The sequence below is a fragment of the Balaenoptera physalus genome (assembly GCF_965194825.1).
Source record: "Balaenoptera physalus genome assembly, chromosome: 2".
Lineage (NCBI taxonomy): Eukaryota > Metazoa > Chordata > Mammalia > Artiodactyla > Balaenopteridae > Balaenoptera > Balaenoptera physalus.
In genome coordinates, this window is record NC_138883.1 from 178,183,101 (window position 1) to 178,205,148 (window position 22,048).

At 43.7% G+C, this 22,048-nt stretch overlaps 1 protein-coding gene and 1 long non-coding RNA gene across 6 annotated transcripts in view; both read left to right on the plus strand.

Annotated features, from left to right (window-relative positions):
- Positions 1–4,955, plus strand: part of MAP3K8 (mitogen-activated protein kinase kinase kinase 8) — a 28,189-nt gene extending 23,234 nt beyond the window's left edge. For 4 of the 5 annotated variants that reach the window (XM_082449518.1, XM_082449517.1, XM_082449519.1 and 1 more), the window contains 3 exons: positions 1,532–1,684; positions 2,326–2,572; positions 3,864–4,955. In XM_082449518.1, coding sequence (XP_082305644.1) covers positions 1,532–1,684; positions 2,326–2,572; positions 3,864–3,994 — 531 coding nt within the window. In that variant the 3' untranslated portion in view covers positions 3,995–4,955. The remainder of the gene's footprint in view (positions 1–1,531; positions 1,685–2,325; positions 2,573–3,863) is intronic. The other variant, XM_082449520.1, reaches the window with a different exon arrangement.
- The window catches only part of LOC309654921, a 307,887-nt gene that overhangs the window by 281,030 nt on the left and 4,809 nt on the right, over positions 1–22,048 (plus strand). The window lies entirely within an intron of this gene.

Consider the following 22,048-nt stretch of genomic DNA (forward strand, 5'->3'; position numbering starts at 1 on the left):
GCTTCCTTTTGGAAAGTTCTTATGTAAGGTCACACGTCATCCTCACGTGCACGGACACACACACACACACACACAGTCTCTTTCCCTTTGTAATAAATGTGTTCAGAGGTGAAGGCCTTGACCCCTGACCTCTAGGCTCCTTTGCTCCAGTGCCCACACCCTCGGGTGCACGAGCCCCACAGAGCCAGCCCTGAAAGGAAGTGCCCTTGACCCCCGTGCCCTGCTGCTCTGGCTCCTCAGGGCTTGAGGAGCCAGGAGCGTGAGCCGTGGGCCTCTGGGGGGTGATGGGGAGCCAGGTGTCCAGGGGGAGGGGACGCTGCCGTCCCCGATGTGCCATCACACGGTCCCGCCAGGGCCCTGCGCACATAGCTGCCCTTGGTGACGCCCGCAGTAACGCTCTGCCTGATCCTCGCTTAGGGGAGCTGGCAGGGGTGCAGTAGGGTGGGCGCTGCTGTTGGGCAGCTGTCCTGACCACTGTGCGTGGTGCTAAATCTCGTGATTTTATTTGGTAAGAAAGTCCTTCAGAGAGAGAGAGAGAGAGAGAGAAAATCAGCGAGGGAACCAAAGCCAGCCAGCCCGGAATTGTGTTGTAGGAAGTACTTGAGGCAACTTAGGAGGGGGAAACTGGGCAATTTCCCCAGGATTTGTAAGCCAGTTCTTTATTTATTTACTCTGAAATGTACTCTGGGAACCCTCGCCCGCTTCTCCATAGTCAGATGACAGGCAGCACCAAAACTTCTCAAAGCTAAATATTGACAATGAAGGTAGTAACTGCTCTATGCCTGTACCCGCCGTAAAGACACGGGTCCCCAGGGTTTGCTCTTTTTCTCTTTTTTACGTTTAGAAACAAACGCTGCTTAGAGAAACCATTTCTAAAACTAGCCCTCCTTTTCCAGCATCGGCTCATAAAAACCAGACAGAACTTACACAATGTGAACATGGCATGCCTTTAATATTTAGTCACTGGGCTCCCTGGTAGGTAGAAATAAGAAGTGGTTCATAGAAATGACCAATTAGGATCACTTTCCCGCTATTACACTTTAAATTCTTCTCTTCCGCCTAGTCGGTGTTGATACCCTGGAGACTTCTGCTGCCTTTGATGACTGCAGATAGTTAGTGGTTTGGCATTTTCGTGACAAACATGAAATGAGGACGTGTATTTCAGTGTCATTTAAATAGGAAAGGAATTGATGTTTTAATAGAAACAGGAAGCGTTGATCTGTGCTTTGCAGAACTTGGATGAGTGGGTCTCCCAGGTGGGTTCTCGGCTGTGGGTCCTCTGCTGCCTGGTCTGCCTTGTGTTCAGTCTGTGCGAAAAGGTGTTCTGAGGCTGCAGGGGCCCCTCGGCCAAAGCTGCCTGGGTCCCCGAGGGCCTGTGCTTCTCCTTCGCTGAAGGGAACACAGCAATGCCAGGCCCTTCTGAAGGGATGAAGTGTGCGGTGAATATGGTGAAGCTTCCCGAAGTGGATTAGGGAAATGGTACCTAGACAGGTGAGGGGAGTCGGACTGACCTGTCCTCCTTCTCTTTCAGATTTACATGAGCCCGGAGGTGATCCTGTGCAGGGGCCATTCGACCAAAGCAGACATCTACAGCCTGGGGGCCACGCTCATCCACATGCAGACGGGCACCCCGCCCTGGGTGAAGCGCTACCCGCGCTCCGCCTACCCCTCCTACCTGTACATAGTAAGCAGGGGCGGCGGGGCATCCCACCTGCTCAGGAGAGCTGCTCTTTCTCGGATAACACACCTGAGTGGGATGATGGTGAACTGACCCATGAGGGGAAGCTGAAAGTTCCTCCCACGTGGAGCGATGACCCGTTCCCGCAAAGAAGGCATCACTGTTTGAGCGGGAACCTACCCCAGTGGGCACGGGCAGAAATTATAGCTACGCTGTTATACAAGATGCCGCAGAAGAGCATCAGAGTAGCATAGATCATTGAGCCAAGGAAGTTGTATGTGTTCTTTGAACACGTTCCCAAAAAAAGATGTTAGATTGTAGATCCCCACGGCAGCCTGGAACGTAGCGAAACACGCAGGCCCCCTTTGACCGTGGAGAGGTTGAGAAGTAGACGCTTCCCCATTACTGCACAGGGACCTTTGGCCACTGCTCTGATGGAAAGCTGTTTCTTCAAACCTCGCATGTATCTTTCACTGCCTTCAACCAAAAGATGGGTTTCGCTCGGTTTCCTTAGGAAATGTTACTGAAGGGTATGCACTGTATTTGCTTCGAAACAAAAGACTGCCCAGGTCTTGTAACTAGAATACTTGTCCTGTCGAGGGTATATTTTCATACCACTGATGCTAAGAGAGCTGCTTTGTTCATAGATCCACAAGCAAGCGCCTCCTCTGGAAGACATTGCTGAAGACTGCAGTCCTGGCATGAGAGAGCTGATGGAGGCCGCCCTGGAGAGGAACCCCAATCACCGGCCCAGGGCAGCAGACCTACTGAAACATGACGCCCTGAACCCCCCTCGGGAGGATCAGCCCCGCTGTCAGAGTCTCGACTCTGCCCTCTTTGAGCGGAAGCGGCTGCTGAGCCGAAAGGAGTTGGAGCTTCCTGAGAACATCGCGGGTATGGAAGCCCTGCGGTGTGCAGTGCCCTTGCTTCCCTTCTTTTTCTGTCTCTGCCCAACTTCTAATAATTAGAGCTCATGAAGGCACTTGGGAAAAAAATGGAATTAGCGGATGCAAACTGGTATATATATAGGATGGATAAACAGCAAGGTCCTACTGTAGAGCACAGGGAACTATAGTCAACATCCTGTGATAAACCAGAATGGAAAAGAATACGAAAAAGAATATATATGTGTATAACTGAGTCACTTTGCTGTACAGCAGAAATGAACACAACATTGTCAATCAACTAGACTTCAATAAAACTAAAAAAGATTGAAGTGACTTCCTGCATGCCATAAGTTGTTGGAGAAATTTCAGCAAGAATGTTAGCAAAAGCATATACAAAAAAAAAAAAAAAAAATTGGCTGGGAATTCCCTGGCGGTCCAGTGGTTAAGACTCTGTGCTTCCACTGCAGGGGGCACGGGTTCTATCCCTGATCAGGGAACTAAGATCTCGCCTGTTGCAGGGCACGGCCAAAAAGAAAAAAAAAATCACAATTAAAAAAAAATATTGGCTAATTTACCAACAAAGTCTAACTGGTTTCCAGGCAAATGGAGATAATGCAGTCTTTGAGAACTGCTCTGCCTTGCTTTTTTGCAACAGAGAATAGCATTTGCTTTTAAAAACAGATCAAGCATGACAGTTTTGCTGTTAGCAAAGAGCCGGGTTCTTTTTAATGCAATTATGGTAAACCACGCCAGCCCTTGTTTGGAAACATCACGGTGCTGATAAAATATTGAGTTTGAAGGCAACTTGCATTTCTGCTCAAAATCTCTCCGCCAGCTGTGAAGCTTTCCCTTTTGGGAAAGACAATACGCATTCCAGGAGCACTGAATATGCACAGAGCGGGGTTTCCATTTTTCTTATGAAAATCTGTGACATTCTAAATCTATTAGGGTCCAAACCCAGATGTCAAGCCTGGAACTCTTGTTTGCATTTCTCGGCTTCTTGTCTGACTTTTCTGCATTTAAAAAGAATCATCTGGGATGTTGGAAGATGGGCCAGGATTTCTAGCTGAGTTCTTGTGGTCGTTGACTCTTTTTTGAATTCTTTTGTCTGTGTCGTATCACACAAACTAGCCAATAGTGTTCAACTCTGTGGCTCCTTAATAAAACCAGAGTTTGAATGCTGTTCCATTAGGCCCACAGTGTGTTGTTGTTTTTGTGTTTTGCTGAAGGACCAGGCGTTTATCATTGAACATGTCCCCTGGTCATTTATTTTATTTTTTCGATGTTTCCCTTTCCAGATTCTTCATGCACAGGGAGCACTGAGGAATCGGAGATGTTGAAGAGGCAGCGTTCTCTCTACATAGACCTTGGGGCCCTGGCTGGCTATTTCAACCTTGTCCGGGGTCCACCAACACTAGAATACGGCTGATGGATGGCGGCATTTGCCCTAAATTAGGACTCAGCGTTTACTGGTCTCTGGGGAGCTGGTTCTGCTGACTCCGCACAGGGGCTCTGTCAAGTGAATTGTGTGTTTATCGGCTGGGCTCCCACGACTCATGAATGTGACTCCACGTGGCTCCTGTGTGTTGATTTGTGAAGCTGCCCCGGGCGCCATCAGGCTGGAAGGTTCTCATTTCTCAGGTGGTACGTCTGACTCAAAGGAAGCTGAGAGTTCACAGAAAGATCATTTCCGGTGACTGATTCCATTAACTGTGCACTTTGCTCAAAATTTTAAAAAATACCAATCACAGGGATAATATATTAGCCTAAAATTACTATTCTCGGTTCTAATTTAAGGATGGGAAGTTCATTCAACTCAGAATACTTTGTTGTATATTAGTGTGTATTCTATGATAACTCTTTGAGCCTTTGTCAGTAAATTCCAATATAAATGAAAGCCTTTATATTTGGGGTGACCAGAACAACTTGAATATTGTAGCAATAAGCTGAACTAGTGTCTTAAAAATGGCTAACTGATTAATTAGGAGCCATCTGACAGCGGGCCACTAGAGATGGGTTCTGTTATGTTCCTATGGAAACATTTTGTACTGTACATGCTATGCTTCAAACATTTAAAACGTGATGTTTTGAATGTGGATAAAACTGTGTTAAACCACATAACGTCTGTACATCCCAAAGGATGAGAATGTGACCTTTAAGAAAAATGGAAACATGTATAAATTCTTAATGATGCGACTTTTATAATTCTTATTTCTCTATTTTCTTTAAAGCATTTGTATATTAAAATAGCATACTGTGTATGTTTCATATCAAATGCCTTCATGAATCTCTCTTATTATATATATATATTTAACACTGTAAAGTATGTGAGTATTCCTACTTCAAGTATGTTTTTACATCATGCAAATAAAAATGACACTTTTATCCAACGTGACTGGTCAAAGCAACTGAGTAAATTCAGTGTTTTGCCTGAAGTCTTGTAAAGAGTGTGATTCCCAGCTGGCCCGGGAGTGGGTTTTAGGGGTTGGAATGGAAGTTGGAGGAGATCAAGTGTCATGAGGAGGCAAAAAATACCTGAGAGCTTTGCAAGTTGTGTGTGTGCTTCTCGCTGCTGTAGGAAGCCACTGTTGTCATCTGGATTGTGTTTTGTCCCTTTGGTACATTGTGATAGGAAAATAATTCTTGGCCGCTGGTTCAGGCTAAGTGTGGTTCTATTTTGCATCTTGTTTTTACATATTTATGCTACCTCTGAATATCTGCTTGCATTCTCCATGCCGATTATTGTCAAGTGAATAACCAACTTGCCTTTGTAGAAGGTAGAGCTCAACCACGTCTACCAAACTCTAATCAGCACTGTTGAATGGGAGTTTGATCCATCATTCACTGAATGAATAGTATTAAACACTCGTATCCATGTTACGTAAACACGCCCTCCCTGTAATTCTCAACAGCACACCCGTGAAATTGGCATTGTTACCTCTGTTTTTTTTTCAGAGGAAGAAACAAGCAGAGTGAGGTTAGCTCAAGATCACAAAGCAAGGAAAGAGACAGCTGGTATTTGCACCCAGGCCTTTCTGGCTGCCATGCTTATTCTCTTCCTCACATTGTTCTTATGATGGTGATAGACCAACACAAGTGATAGAACACAGCAGAGAAAGCACAGTGGCCCCAAGATTCAGGTCTCTAAATAAGGACAGAGGTGGATTTACCATGAAGCTAACGTAGCTTCAGCCTCAGGGCTCCTCACTTGCTTTGGCCCCTCCGTGGCCCTGGGCCTACTTTCATACTCTCCCAGGCCAGACCCAACAAACCTGGATCTGCACCAGTGTACAAGTGTCAAGGGGCACAATTTTGATGATTTTCATAAAAAAGAGCTCATGTGATTTGAGTTCCAGTTAAATTCCACTTGGGGAAGAACATTCCTTTTAAATGAACTAGAGCTCTCGTGGAAAGATCTGGGGATGTTTGTTTGCCAAGAGGTGATCTGGGGTGGGGCGGCTGGGAAGGTGGTCACGAGGACAGCCAGGGGAGTTCAGGGCTGGGACCTGTGCCCCACGGACTCGCAGAGCTGTCAACCCGGGAAGCCACAAGGTGCAGCGAGATGGGCCACCAGACAGGGCATCAGCTTAAGAGAAGCGAGGAGGGCCCGGGAGGGTGCTGAGGGAATCCACGGCTCGCCTCCTCCTGAGAAGATGATTTGTGGGGCTGTCAGGCCGCGCGTAGCGAGGACAGAATGATCACATCCTGAAACCAACACCTGCCCACCGGGGTACTTCCCGCTTCAGGCACCAAGGCGTCTGATGGTGTGGGTGTGTCGGAATGCGTTACAGAAGATGGATGGGACCTTTCCAGCTTGGGCCTTGGAGACGGTCTTGTCTAACCCTCTCTTAGATGGACTGTATATAGACGTGCTCACCGGAGGTCACACGGGCCACGCCGGAGCTGGGTCTTCTCATGCTCACGACGCCCCTTGTATTTGCCTTGAGGTCTGAAACAGATCATGAAGACTGCCTACCCGGAATGAGCTGGACCTAATGGGGGTTTGCACAGCCTCGGAGAGATGGCTCCCAGCTGGGGGGGTCAACCGGTGCATCTACACTCCTGGTGTTGTTTCCACTGGACGTGTGCCATGTCATGACCCAGTAGGACCTGAAAGCAGTGAAGTGATTTCTATCAGCCCCTGAGTTCCTCCACTGTCTGACAGACTGAAGCCAATCGATCTTGCCTTGATAGCAAATTTCTGTGGTGTAACTCAATACGAAAACAATGTTTTCTAGACGGCCTGGGGGATTTTTTTGTAGGTCTGCAATGTGATTGGAAGTAAAGATTGGCCAACCCCTGGGGGCAGCCAGGAAGGAATGCGCTGCCCAGCGGGCAAGCAGTTGAGTTGAAGCCTTAAGGGGACCTTCTCTGGGCAAAGAACTGGGCTGGCCCCTGCAGGGGACACAAGTGGGGGAGGGTCCTAGCCCCCTCGCACATCCAGTCCCTGCTGAAAGGAAGCACATCCCATTTTGGAATTGTTAGAAGATTCTTTGTTTCGGTATATGACTTGCTGTTTCCAAAAATACTTTTTTGGCCAAGCATTTATCTGCAGTTTTCCCTTTTTGCCTGTGAGCTAGATTTTCAGATGTCAATTTAGTCTCAAATGCACAAGAAAATGATAATCGCAGTAACATGGTTTCAGAACTTCACTTTGAGCCAGAGAGAGGAGAGATGCAAAGCAGCTGCACACAAAGCACTTTTGTCCCAATCTCACGCACGTTGGATTTTTACTTGGCTCTCTGCGGGGAAGGCGTGCAGGTGACAGTGTCAGAGGGAGGGGGCATCGTGCAATCATGGGTCCTGGAGTAGCAGCTGCCCCCAACCTCTACAGCTGGAGCTGGGCTCATCCCTCCGTAAGGACCACAATTTCTCCCCATTTTACCTATATTTCACCTAGATGTGGGAAGTCTGTTTTGTGTCACTCCGAAATCGAAGTGAGAGACGACCACTGCAAGCAATCACAGGTGAGGACAGAGCGTGTGCTTCATTTATGATCAGTGCTGGGGGAAGTTCTGAGTACTTAACCTTCAGACATCTGTTTCATCAGAAATTAGGGAGATAGAAGTGGTAAAACCTGGCTTATCTGGGTGCCCAGAGCGCCAAAGCTGATTTCATGAGATCCTGTTAATTCTGGTGACCATACAAGGGAACAGAACTGGAAATACAAATAGTGAGGAAGCAGCTAGAGAGCAGAATCGTCTCTCATTACAGCCCTCTGTCCACGCAGAGGCGCCCTGAGTTGCCCTGGTAATTGTATCATCCTAGGAATAACACTAAAGATGAAAAGAGATAGGGGAATCACTCTACAAATGTTCGCTACTCTTATTATTTCCTTTAATAGATTCATGCTAACTTTTCTCTCTTTGAAGCTTCATGTACTTCAGGTCTCTCTTTCCCACGTGGATGTAGAATTCCAGAGAGCAGGAATTGCCTTGCGTTTCATCGGAACATGTCTCTATAGTGGTCCATCGATAAACTGCAATAGACTTGATACTTCTGAGCCTAACTAACATTCTTCCAAGGCATCAGGGGGATGAAAAGGAAGAAGAAAATTCTCAGGAACAAGAGAGTTAGTGCACACCAGGGGTGGAGCTGATTTCTAGTTCAACGCTGCTTCTCGCAAAAGCACGTGTGCCGACTCCAGGCACCGTGAGCCCACGGGCAGTGAGGTTAACGGAGAGGTTACAGGATGACAAGAGTTGGTGCCAACAAGGTCTTTGCCAACTCTGGGGCTCAGCAGATCCTCCCCGCTCTCTGCCTGGGTATTTCTTCTGCTTGGAAATTCAGGTCTTGCCAAAGCTTTGCTCCCAATAGAAGAGAAGGCTGGGTGGGGACACGGGGGTCCAGGAAACGCCCTGGACCTCTCACAACTTCTGGGTGTGGATTTATTCGTGAGTGCTCTCCAGGGCCAGTGAGCAAGAAGGTGCCGATTGTTCCTATCTTAATTAAATTACAGAGGAAAGAGAGAAAGCGAACAGGGTAATTAATTCAGATTTCCTCACTGAAACCCAAAGTTCCTTTTGTCGCCTGGCCAGCAGGCAAGAGTGAACAGAAAGATTTGGCAAATACCTTCCTCATTCTCCCCTGCAGCCCCACCCAGCCCCCAGCCCGCTGCCCAGAAGCAGTCGTTGCTCCCAAAGATATTCTGCACATATACACACGTATGTGATCATCCCACACCCTTCCTTGGAAAACAATCACAACAAAATGCATACACGGCAGCATAATGTGTACATAGTCTTATGTCTTGTTTTTTAACAGAATATTTCCCAGTGATGACAGAAGGAAGTGTTTTAATAAGAGCAATCATATTTAACATGTGTCTTGCATTTGTCTTAGACAAAGCCTTTCCCCAGCTGTTTCTGCCAGGAGGCGGGAGGCTCCAGTCTGGCGCCCCTGCTTTTCTTTCCTCTAGAAACGGAGGGCTGGAGCCAGAGGGCCTCTCGGTTTGCTCCCAGCCATTGACATCTTTAAGATTCATTGTACGTTGAACAGGCCAAGTTTACCGAGCCACCGAAGGTCCGAATTGAACTGTTCGCAGGACAGGGATGGGAGCCAAAGCTTCTGACTTCTAACATCAGGATCTTGCCCCCAGACCACACTGGGGCTCTCGAGGGCCTGGGAAATCCCATAGCAGAAGCAAGACAGCACTTTACGCTCCTGTTAGCTTTGGGGTGCGCCGAGTGGACGGGACTGAACGGGACCCATCAAGTTTCCCTTCTGTGGGTACCAGGAGGCTGGATCCTGTCTCCAGCTGAGATCATGAGATGTGACCTATGAGAACAGGCTCTGGGGGAAAGGATGCAGGAAGGAGAGACTCTGTACATGGAGGTGCATCAAGGTGATATTAAAGGAGAAGAATTGATGGTGTTTGATACAGAAACAAGGTCATGAGCTTCTCATTAAAGTTAACAATGACAAAATACGTTGCTAGGTGCCCACCCTATGCCCCAGAGCTGTGAAATGCAGTGCGGGGAGACAGTCCTATTCCAGTGAACGAACCCTATGGCATTCAAACTCCTTTTCATGCCAACTGTGTTGTAGTTTTGACGTTGAATCAACTCCTAGTCACCAGTTCTGATGCAGGGGCTGGTTCTCCACACCACCCGCAATTCTCAGGCACCAGCTGGCTGTCCTACAATTCAACACGATTCTGACACATTCTACCCAGGGCCGGCATCCGATCCCAAGGAGAAGTGCTCAGTCCTACAAGACTGTCCCCACCCCACATTCCAGATGCCAGTCACCAGTCCTGGTTGTCACCTGGGCTTCTCAGGTTCCCACGACGCCCTCCTGGGGTTCGATCAATCTGCTAGAGTGGCTCACTGAACTCAGAGAATTGTTTTCCTTACTAGATCCCCTGCTTATTACAAGGCATATTAAAGGAATTAACGGCCAGATGAAGAGATCCACAGGGCGAGGTCCTGAACAGAGGAACTTCTGTCCTTCTGGAGTTTGGGACCTCGCCTGGTGGCAACTGGAAAGGTCTGGTTGGAACCTGGAAGCTCTCTGAGCCCCTCCCTTTGGGTTTTAATGGAGGCTTCGTTACACAGACATGATTGATTGAATCAATGGCCACTGGTGACTGATTCAACCTCCAGCCCCTCTCCCCTCCCTGGAGGTTGGGGGGTGGTACAATCCCAGGGCAGTGAGAGTGCGGGAAGAGGGAGTGAGACGGAAAAGGCTGGGAAACAAGTCAGTGTATTACTGAACGGGCCACAGCTTCAGGAAAAAACACAGCTGTCCCGTCTCATTGATCAAGGTTTGCCCGTGACCGTTGGCTTCCCTGCACCACAGGGTTCAGTCTCCAGGCACCTTTGAGCAGTTGCTGGGAAACCAGTTTCCATGTGCTCCAGTTTGGCACTTCACTCAAATCCGTAAGTGAGGGAGGAACCAGAGCCGCCTGGATCCTGTCAGGCCTGGGCGTCAGAGCTGCTGTGGTTCCCACCGGCGAGTGAGCAATGGAGGCCATGTTGGCACGTGGCCCCCTGGTCCCTCCACCTCCCTTGGTGGAGACCTGGCGATAAGGTGGTGGCAGCTGTGGCAATGGCAGGAGGCTTGGTTCACCATGAATAAGCAACCAAGGACACAGGAGACTGGTGGGGTCATGTGACTCTGGGGAGGTGTGTGAACGGTGTTCAATACAGAGTTCCAAGGGAAAGAAGGCAGACATTCAAGAGACAGAGAACCTTCTAGAGTATCCTTTTCGAGAGATAAGGCAATCAGAAAAATTGATTCGCAGTGGCGCTCTTTCCCGAGACAGCCGCATAGGGGAACCGGGGGGTAATTTGATAGCTCTGGGCTGGCAGTATCAGAACTGCCACCAACTCCAGGCTGCAGGGATGGGGGGTAGAGAGTGATTACTGAACTCAGGACAGTCATGTAGAAGAGGCCACCTCGAAAGGCACAGTGACCTTTGGTCAAGGGACACAGTCAACCCCAGGGCAACCTCACAGAGGGGTTAGAGGGTAAGAGCTCCAGTCAGAAGTCAGACAGCAAGAGTCCACTGAGGTAGTTCATGTGGCTACTTCCCCCCCACCCCGCCTCCGTCCGCTGAGTGCTGGGTGGAGGAGTCGGGGGCTGGGCATCTGGAAGATCTCTGGCACAGGGTCTCAGGGAGCCCCTCATCTAGAATTTTCTCATTCCTGCCATTTTTGTTTTTTCATTAGACGAGCGATGACATAGGCGCTCAAGGTTATAGCACCAAGAGGGACTTTGCAGGGTGCATAGGAGGTGTCTGGGCCAAGAAGCTTGCCCCAGGCAGGAAAAGAAACACAAACAAATGCCCAGGGGCAGGGATGAGCAAGGCAAGTTTGTGGAGCCTTGAGGGGTGGTCCTGACCCAACAGAAGCCAGAGGATTGTGGGAGATACTGGTCAGTGGGTGGGGTCATGCTTTGAAGGGCCTTGAAAGCAGGCAGATCAGTTTCCTCTTGGTGTGGCAGGAAAGAGTTTCTGGGACGAAAGCAGCCCTAAGTAAGACTGGCCCAGGCAGAACAATAAATCCACTTTAGAGAAAAGGGAAATGGGACTCAGGGAGTCTAGCCGGGAGTGAGTACAGAAAAGGAGGATGGAGCCTGGATTTGAATATGGTAGAGGATGGTAGGAGTTCATATTGCTGAGCCTGGAGGTGAAAGAGAGAAACGAGCTGGTGGTAACAGAAGTTTTATTTTTATTTTTTCATTTATTTATTTTTGGCTGTGTTGGGTCTTAGTTGCATGTGGGATCTTTGTTGCCGTGTGTGGGCTCTTCATTGTGCCATGTGGGCTCTCTCGTTGAGGCATGCAAGCTCAGTAGTTGCGGTGCACTGGCTTAGTTGCCCCACGGCATGTGGGATCTTAATTCCCCAACCAGGGATGGAATCCACGTCCTCTGCATTGGAAGGCAGATTCTTAACCACTGGACCTACAGGGAAGTCCCAGTAATGTAAGTTTTAAACCCTGGGGGACTGACGAGATGGGGATGAGTCTGACAGAGAGAGGAAGGCGAGATGCCTGGGCTTCCAGGGTAGGGTGGGGCTGCGGTGATGATAGCTTGGGTTGAGACATGTTGGGATTGAGAAAACCCACCACTTAATCATCTCTTCTCATCCTGACATGTGCAACCCAGGATATTATCTCTGAAAGGATAGACCAAGGATGTGATGCTGAAAACTCGGCCTCTGTGCACTGGTGCTGAACTGAATCTTGGAGACAGAGTTTTGGATGAAGTAAAAATAGCCATAGTCTTATTGCTTTGCTGGGCAAAGGGGGCCAGAGTGGGTTCGTGCCCTCCAAAAACTGTGTGTCCCAACATGGGAGGATTTGGTGAGGAGTTTTATAACAATGGTTCAAGGGCAGAGTTGCTGATAAGATTAGGGTGTGTGCAGGGCCTGTACTCCTTTAATCTGGCCTCAGGTGGTCTCTTGAAGAGCTTCTCTGGTTCTGGAGGCTATCAAACAGTGACCTTCTCTTTGGAATGAAGAATGTCAACATCTTCAATTTATTGGGGGTTTTAGTTCTGCAGAAGAGCTCAAAGATACTGTTATGCATATCCCTTGAGGCAGAACCAGGACCCCGCCCCAAGGCTGCCCTATTGTTTCTTGGCTGACCCTCCCTTATCTCTGCATCCCCACCCTTCCCTGATTAGCAACTGTTTGAATCTGCCCTTCGGAACTCAGGGAAGGTCATGGAGACTGGAGTCTATCCCCTACAAACAAGAAATGGGGGACAGAAAGGCTTCCATACACAGGAGCCCCACAGGGTCCTACTTGGTTTCAGATGGGGCAGTGGGAGCTGTCCTCCAGAGTTCAGGGGATGGCGGGGCATTGTCTACAGAGAACTCACAAACTATAATGAAATCAACACAAGCTGATGTGCTTTTGACTACTACTATGTCCTGATCGGTGATAAAATGCTCCTTCCTGAAAAAAAATCTCTTGATCTAAATTCTAAACAATTGCTGTGGTGACTGTTGACTTTTCAATACATGTGTAAGCTAAAAGTTAGCACATTTTAATTACTTATCCTTTTTTTGTTTTTAAAAAAATTAGTCGTTTTTAAAATTGTGGTAAACTATGCTACATAAAATATACAACTTCCCATTTTAACCACTTTGAAGTGTACAGTTAAGTGGCACTAAGCACATTCACGTTGTTATGCAATCATCACCACCACCCATCCACAGAACCCTTTTCATCTTGCAAAACTGAAACTCTGTCCCCATTAAACACTAACTTCCTGTCCCCCTCCTCCCAGCCCCTGGTGACCACCCTTCTACTTTCTGTCTCTGAATTGACTGCTCTAAGTACCTCATAAGAGTGGAGTCATTACTTATTTAATAAACTTATGGTGCTGACTTAGGGAGCTAATTACAAAGTTATTCCCACAGAGAACTCAGCTCCATATATTTGTTTCAAAAGTAAGTTTCCAATGTGACATAATTGTGGACCGTCACTCAGTCATGGTTTGTGTCTACAGCCCCTTGGTCTTTCGCATCCCCATGCTTAAACCGATTCAAAATAAACAATGACTGATAGCCCAGTGGTTTTAGAGAAGAAGTAACAGATTTGAGTCACTTCAATTCTGCCATTCTATGTGACCACTTGGAGTCCCTATTCGTGTTTAAAATTTGAAATAGTAAAAAAGAGCTAACCGTGAGGTACAATATTTTTGTTTTGTAAGTGTAAAATTTGGTTCACATGTGAAATATTTTAAATTTGAAAAACATCTTTAAAATTAAAATTATTTTTTCTTTTTAAATTACTGATTGTTGGTTTTAAAACTAAAAAATGGACCAAGAAAATAAAACTTTTTTTTTTGTGGCCAATACCAGTTGCATATGACTTGACGAGTAAGCTCATCAAGAAGGAAAATGAGTCTCTCACAACAAAGATGGTCCCTACTCTACTGTTTAAAAGAAAGGAAAAAAAGAATAAAACAGGAAGTTGATGTTAACAGTATCATGGTTTCATAAATGTCTACCAAGTACCAAAATTACAGAGAACATAGGTGGTTTATTAAAATTATTTCCTTCCAATTTTATTGAGATGTAATTGATATACAGCACTGTATAAGTTTAAGGTGCCATGCTGGGGCCCACACCACCCGGCAACAGACCAACAACATCCTCATGAGGTAGGGCCGGGCAGCCCACTGGACTGGGGGTCAGCCCCACCTACCGGCGCACCCACGAGTCAGCCCCACCATGACAGAAGGGCCCCCGCAGCACACATAGCGGCACCCCTAGAGCATGCAGCTCTGGTGACCAGAGAAGGGTGTGCTGCAGGGTCCCACTGGAGTCTCCTACATAAGGCCACATCTCCAAAATCAGAAAACGTAACCGACTTACCTAATGCATACAAATAAAGACAGAGAATTAGGCAAAATGAGGCAACAAAAGAATATGTTCCAAATGAAGAAGATTAAGCCCCAGAAGAAGAACTAAGCAAATTAGAGATAAGCAATCTACCCAATAAAGAGTTCAAGGTAATGATCATAAAGATGCTTGAAGACCTTGGGAGAAGAATGAATGAACACAGTGAAAAGTTTAATGAAGAATGAAGAAATATAAAGAAGAACCAGATGGAGTTGAAGAATACAATGACTGAAATAAAAAATACACTTGAAGGAATTAAAGTAGATTAGATGATACAGAGGAATGGATCAGTGAACTGGAAGACAGAGTAGTGAAAATCAACCAAGATGAACAGAAAAAGAAAAAAACAATTATAAGAGATGAGGACAGTTTAAGAGACATTCGGGACAACATCAAGCATAATAATATTCACATTGTAGGAGTCCCAGAAGAAGGGAGAGGGAAAGGGGTAGAGAATTCATTTGAAGTGATAATAGCAGAAAGCTCCCCTAGCCTGGGAAAGGAAACATACATTCAGGTACTGGAAGCACAGAAAGTCCCAAGTAAGATCAAAGCAAAGAGGTCTACACCAAGACACATCGTAATTAAAATTGCAAAAATTAAAGATAAAGAGAGAATCTTAAATGCAGAGGGAAAAGCAACTAGTTATGTACAAGTGAACTCCCATGAGACTGTAAACTGAGTTTTCAGCAGAAACATTGAAGGCCAGAAGGGAGTGGCATGATATAGTTAAAGTGATGAAAGGAAAAAACCTACAACCAAGAATACTCTACTTGGCATGGCTTTTATTCAGATTTGAAGGAGAAATAAAGAGTTTTACAGATAAGCAAAAGCTGAAAGAGTCCAGCACCACTAAACCAGCTTTACAAGAAATGTTAAGGGGACTTCCTAAGTGGAAAAGAAAAGACCACAACTAGAAATATAAAAACTAGAAAGGAAAAAAGCCTCATTGGTAAGGGAAAAGATACAGTAAAGGTAGTAGATCAATCACATATAAAACTAGTAGGAAGGTTAAAAGACAAAATTGGTTAAATCATCTATATCCATAATAAGTATATGTAACAAGGGATACACAAAAGAAAAAGATGTAAAATATGATGTCAAAAACATTAAATGTTGGGGGAGGGATCAAAAATGCAGGTTGTTGGAAAGCATTGAGTCCAAGAGATCAGCAACTTAAAACATTCATGTGTTGGTTGCTATATATAAAACTCATGGTAGCCACAAACCAAAAATCTAAATAGATACACAGAAGATAGAAAGGAATTCAAATATGACATTAAGGATAGTCATCAAATCTCAAGACAAGAGAGCACAAGAAGAAAGGAACAAAGAAGAACTACAAAACAACCAGAAAACAATTAACAAAATGACAATAAGTACATACCTATCAATAATCACTTTAAATGTAAATGGACTAAATGCTCCAATCAAAAGACATATAGTGGTCAAATGGATACAAAAACAAGACCCATGTACATACTGCCTACGAAAGGCTCATTTTACATCTAAATATACACACATACTGAAAGCAAGGGGATGGAAAAAGTATTCCATGCAAATGGAAATGAAGCAAAAGTTGGAGTAGCAATACTTATATCAGACAAAACAGACTTGAAAACAAAGACTGTTTTCATGACTGTTAAGAAGAGACAAAGAAGGACACTACATAATGATGGAAGGATCAATCCAAGAAGAAGATATGACAATTGTAAATATATAGGTACATGTATATGCACCCAACATTGGAGCACCTAAATACATAAAGTAAATATTAACAAACATAATGGGAGAAATTGCCAGTAACATAATAATAGTTTGGGACTTTAGCACGCCACTTACATCAATGGACAGATCATCCAGACAGAAAACAGAAAACCAATAAAGAAACTCTTGCCTTAAATGACACGTTAGATGAGATGGATTTAATTGATATATAAAGCAGTAGAATACACTTTCTTTTCAACTGCACATGGAATGCTCTCCAAGATGGATCAAGGTTTGCCCATGAGTGTTGGCATGCTAGGCCACAGAACAAGCCTCGGTAAATTTAAGAAAAGTGAAACCATATCAAGCATCTTTTCTGACCACAGTGCTATGAGACTAGGAATCAACTATAAGAAAAAAACTGCAAAAAACACAAACACTTGGAGGCTAAACAATAAGCTACTAAACAACCAATGGGTCACAAGGAAGTCAAAAAATACTTGGAGACAAATGAAAATGGAAACACAATGATCCAAAATCTGTAGGACATAGCAAAAGCAATTCTACAAGGGAAGTTTACAGTGATACAGACCTACCTCAGGAATCAACAAAAATTTCAAATAAGCAACCTAAACTTACACCTAAAAGAACTATGCGAAGAAAAGCAAACAAAAACCAAAGCCACTGTTTTCAGATGACATGATACTATATGTATAAAATCCTAAACATGCCACCAAAAACCTATTAGAAGTAATAAATGAATTCAGTAAAGTTGCAGGACACCAAGTTAATATACAGAAATCTGTTGTGTATCTATACACTAACAGCAAACTATCAGAAAGAGAAATTAAGAAAATAATTCAACTTACATTGCATCAAAAAGAATAAGGTCTTCCCTGGTGGCGCAGTGGTTGAGAATCTGCCTGCGAATGCAGGGGACACGGGTTCGAGCCCTGGTCTGGGAAGATCCCACATACCATGGAGCAACTAAGCCCGTGCGCCACAACTACTGAGCCTGCGCATCTGGAGCCCGTGCTCTGCAACAGGAGAGGCCACGATAGTGAGAGGCCCGTGCACCACGATGAAGAGTGACCCCCACTTGCCGCAACTAGAGAAAGCCCTCGCACAAAAACGAAGACCCAACACAGCCAAAAATTTAAAAATAAATAAATTAATTAAAAAAAAAAAAGATTCCACATCTTCCCCCAATGAAAACAAAAAAAGAATAAGATACCTAGGAATAAATCTAACTAAGGAGGATAAAGACCTGGTCACTTAAAACTATAAGACAGTGATGAAAGAAATTGAAGATGACACAAACAAATGGAAAAATATATTGTATTCAGGCACTGGAAGAATTAATATTGTTAAAATGACCACACTACAGTCTACAGATTCAATGCAATCTCTACCAAAATACCAATGGAATTTCTCTTATAACAAATAATTTTAAAATTTGTAATTCTAAATTTAAAAAGCAAAATATTTTATAATTTGTTTAGTTTTTGTTGGAGACGGCTTGCAGATGAGGTTTTAAAAAATGGAACATTCAACTTTTAACTGGCTCTAAAACCTGAGGAAATTGAATCTTAATGTCCTTGAACATGAGATATCAGAGTCACATCTCTCTTGCTTTAGACAAGTGGAAATGCTGGCAATAGAGTCAAAACTCCTAAAAACTACTAACAAAATCCATCAAGTGGAAATAGATTAAGAAAGAAAAATAGTGAGAAATTTTGTATCATCTTTTGAGCCTAATTATATTTTTAGCTAAACAAAATCTTTCTGTGGTTAAAAAGCCGATATATTATCAGGAATAAAAATAAATTTGTTGACACTGGTGGAAATAGCCTCAAATTGCAGTCCAGTTTTGAAGGAATATTTTGTAAAAATTAAAATACTATTCCTTTAGAAGAGAATTTTAACTCATGTGTATTTAAAAGAAAATTCAAAATTAATTTATTCATATTCTGGGAAGTTACACCAAATTGAAAATAGTGATACATGTTTAAAAAGCAAAATACATTGGCATTCCTTTAACTGCAGTGCTGATATTCTCACAGTTATTAAATATTTGAAGTGATCAGATGTGTCCGTATTGATGACGATAATCAAGTTAAAATAATCACTTCTGGGCTTCTTTTCCAATTCTGGAAAGATCGCTGCTAGACACATCAAAGAAATCTTGGAACAACTGGATGTAGATGGACTGAGCGTAAATCTCTGCCATGGTCAAAGAAATGTCAACACTGTAGTTCCGACCAGTGTGCACGGTGATGTCTGGCAAAGATCTAAGAAATTGATCAAGTCCTAGTTGTGTCTCTTGGAAATCATTCTCTGCAACTTTGCAGAGTTTACTCTTTTGGGTGTGTTTCTTCATGTGTGATATTGTTGGAATTATGGGAAATTTTAATTAATTCTTAGTAGTCTCACCTCATCAATGAAAAGTGCTGCAGATTATAGGTATCAAACCAAAAGTCTTTCCCAAAGAAGATGGGCTCAGTATGAAGCTGTGCATGCCACAGACTAATTTTGAAAATTAATCCTGACTTGGAAGTTGGGAGGATGTGCTTAGGATTTAGGAAAAGGTCTTTAATCCTGCAACAACAAAATATAAACAAGCGATGATGATGTAGAAAAAGAATTAAATTTTGAAGAAGAATGTAGAGGAATGACAAAAGATGCTGGCCTTATATTGCCAGAAGAAACCCAAAGGACACTGTTTGAATGCCCCAATGATTTTCCCCAAGAACCTGATGCTTGTTCTAAAGGAACAGACAGAGCAGATAATGTCAATGTTTATGCTCCGATTTTTGGAGATGAAGAAAAACTTTGAAAAATTTTAACAAATATAGAGGAAACGTATGGTGAATTTTCTGGAGAAGATATTTGGAAGATAATGGAAATTTTTTTTAGTATGAAGACTTTTGAAAGCCACTGGGATCAGTCCCCAAGAAACAAAAATATTAACAGTGTTGCCATTTCTGGAATTTATTGTGAAATGGGATTTATGGGAATCTCTGCTAAACTATATTCTTTTCCTAACTATTTGTATACCTGATGTCTCATGTGGAAGAAACTTTTTACAATTAAAATTAATAAACATTGTTCTTCAATCAACTGTAGTGAAGATGGACAAATCCAACCATACCACAGAGTGTACTGCACATGAATATGCAAAGAAGATCAATCAAAGCTCAGTCTGTCATTGACAGATTTGCAGGTGTTATGGCTGGAAAACAGAAACTATAATTTATTATTGTCTACTGCAACAGAAAAAAGTACAGTTTTTACCTCTTTCACAAAACAAATTAATGCAATTAAAAATATTAATCATTTGACATTTTTGTTTTTTGAACTGTAATATCTATTTCATTTTTAATATTTTTACTAGCATGGTTATTATATAGTTGAAGCTCAGTAAAAGAACATTGTGCTTCTTTTCTGCTCATAACTGTAATTTATTTCATTTCATAATTATTTTGTCATATAGAGGAAGGGAGTGTTAAAACATGATATGCTCTGGGCATTATGTTAGGTGTGCCATTGTGATAGAGTCATCTTCGCAAGTTGTACAAAAACGCCTTTTTTTATTGAGGTATTCAGAACACTGAATATCTTCTTAACTCTTGATCAAAGTTTGAGATTAGACCTGGGACCCAGGTCCCACTTTACATCATCCGGATCCTGGTATAGTAGAGTGTGTATCACAAAGCTCACTCATAGTGGGTTCTTTAATAAACATTTTTTGAAAAAATGAATGAATAAGTGAATGAAAGACTTCTATCTGGCAATCTGCTTCTGCACAAAGAAGCATGTGGAATTTTAATAAGACTTAGAAGAGATTTAAAAATATGCCCAAAAATGTACCAAGGATGGGATAGTTTATTAGTATAAGGTTTCTGGAAGTTCTATAAACTTTGGTGTGGTTTTTAATATCTCGGCTGTACAAAGCGTAGTTTGCAAGAAATTATGAACCATGAAAACGGTGTTTCCATAATGAATAAAATTTAATTTGAGAGGAAGCTAAGTGGTCAAGAAAGATGACAGAATAACAAGAAGAGTTGCAACGAGTAGGAAATAACATGGAAAAGCAGGAATGCCACCTTACCTAAATAGTTACAGAACCTCCAACACTTGTTTTGGCTCTTTGATACCCAAGCCGGAGAAATGAGGTTTAGTCATTTATGACACTGGTGTGAAGCTTCCTAGAACTTTTAGTTCAAATCTTCAATTGTGGATCCATGACATCTGACCTAAAATAGCCCAACAACTCAAGAAGGGTGGCATATGCTTCCTTTCTCTCCTGTACTCACTGATGGTAATTAAGAGGTAAGCTGGGGAAACTAAAAAAAGGTCCGAAGAAAAAGAGGAAGTGTGTGGAAAGGGTTGATGTGAATTTTCAGTCCATTTTCGGTTAGTGTGTATGCTGTCAATATACCACCAAGCTCTCTACCCACTGGAACTCCCAGCTCCTTTCGGAGACACATGTGAACCTGTCCATGGGGCTTTCTTTATGATGTGAAATGTGCGAGAGTCTCTGCTACAATGCTGAGAGCTCCCGTGGAAGTTTGGTAGTGGATGGAGGGGTGGGTAAACATGGACAGTCAAGCCCAGGTGGGACCTCCTATCCAGCCGCTGGTCCTAATAGGTCCTGCTAAATCTGTAGGCTGGTTAAGTGCTTGGATTGGAGGCATGAAATATGAACTAGAGTCAGAACAAAGAAAACATAGGGTTAAGTACGTAGAAGAGGCTGTTCAATTGGCATCCCAAAGGGTTTCAGTTTGTGCAGAGGAGAACCCAGGAGAAATATGTTTACTGCAACATTATTTATAACTGTGAAATATCAGGAACGGCAGGAAGAGAGGATTAAGTAAGTGATGGAACCTCCACTTATGAATCTCATGTTATCAGTAAAAAGTATATTAGGAAGAGTTAATAATTAGACAAAGGAGTTGATCCCTGCTTCATGACTGTAGCTACAGTTGTCTTACAGGAAAATCTAATTATGCTCAAAAGGAAGTGTCTGGCGCTCTTAAGATAAAATACACACTCAATAACCTGGCTCACACCGTCCATTATTGCCTCTCTAGAATCAGCCTTTAAACTTCTCTTGCCCTTTCCCCTCTATGCTGCACACTTGCTGTTTCCTGTGCCTAGAACAGTCTTTCCCTATTGCCAGCTAACCCCTGTTAATTCTTTAGATCTTAGGTGGGACCTCGCTTCGCTGCGGGGACCCTTCCTGATCAGCCCCTCCAAGACTAGATTTTATGCTTTCCACACAGTATCATGAGGGCCCTGTTACTTCCAACGTTAGCCCATAAACTCAAGGAGGGTGGAAAGCACTCTATCTCCAGGACCTGAAACAATCCTTCACACACAGAAACACACGATGAATATTTGAGGAACGAGTCTTAATATTAAGTGAAAATGGGAGGATCTACAACTGTATATGTAATATGATTACAATTTTTTTTAAAAAAGAAACGTACCTTTTAAACAGAAGAAAAGATATACTGGACAGCAAAAGTTAATATTTCAATTGACAATTTTCTATTACAACCATGTATTATTTTCACAACAACAAAGAATACCTTTGTTATTTTAAAAATACAACAGAAAAGAGGAAACACTGAATTCAACTGTGCCGTTAAGAATGGGGTTTCAAGCATAGTGCCTGTATCTGTGATTTGAGTTTAAAAAAGCAAAAAGCCTGGGGTAATCTCTGGGTGGAAAGAAGTTACATTTATATAAACTACGCACATGCAGGCCACAGCGGAGGTGGGACCAGAGCGAGAGGGGAAATGAAACACAGGGCTGGCAGGGGACCGCTAGGGCAAAGCTTGCAGGGCAGGTTTTGGGCAGGAACAGGGGTGGATCAGTGCATCCTGAAGAAATCGAAGGGATGCTGAAGAAGTA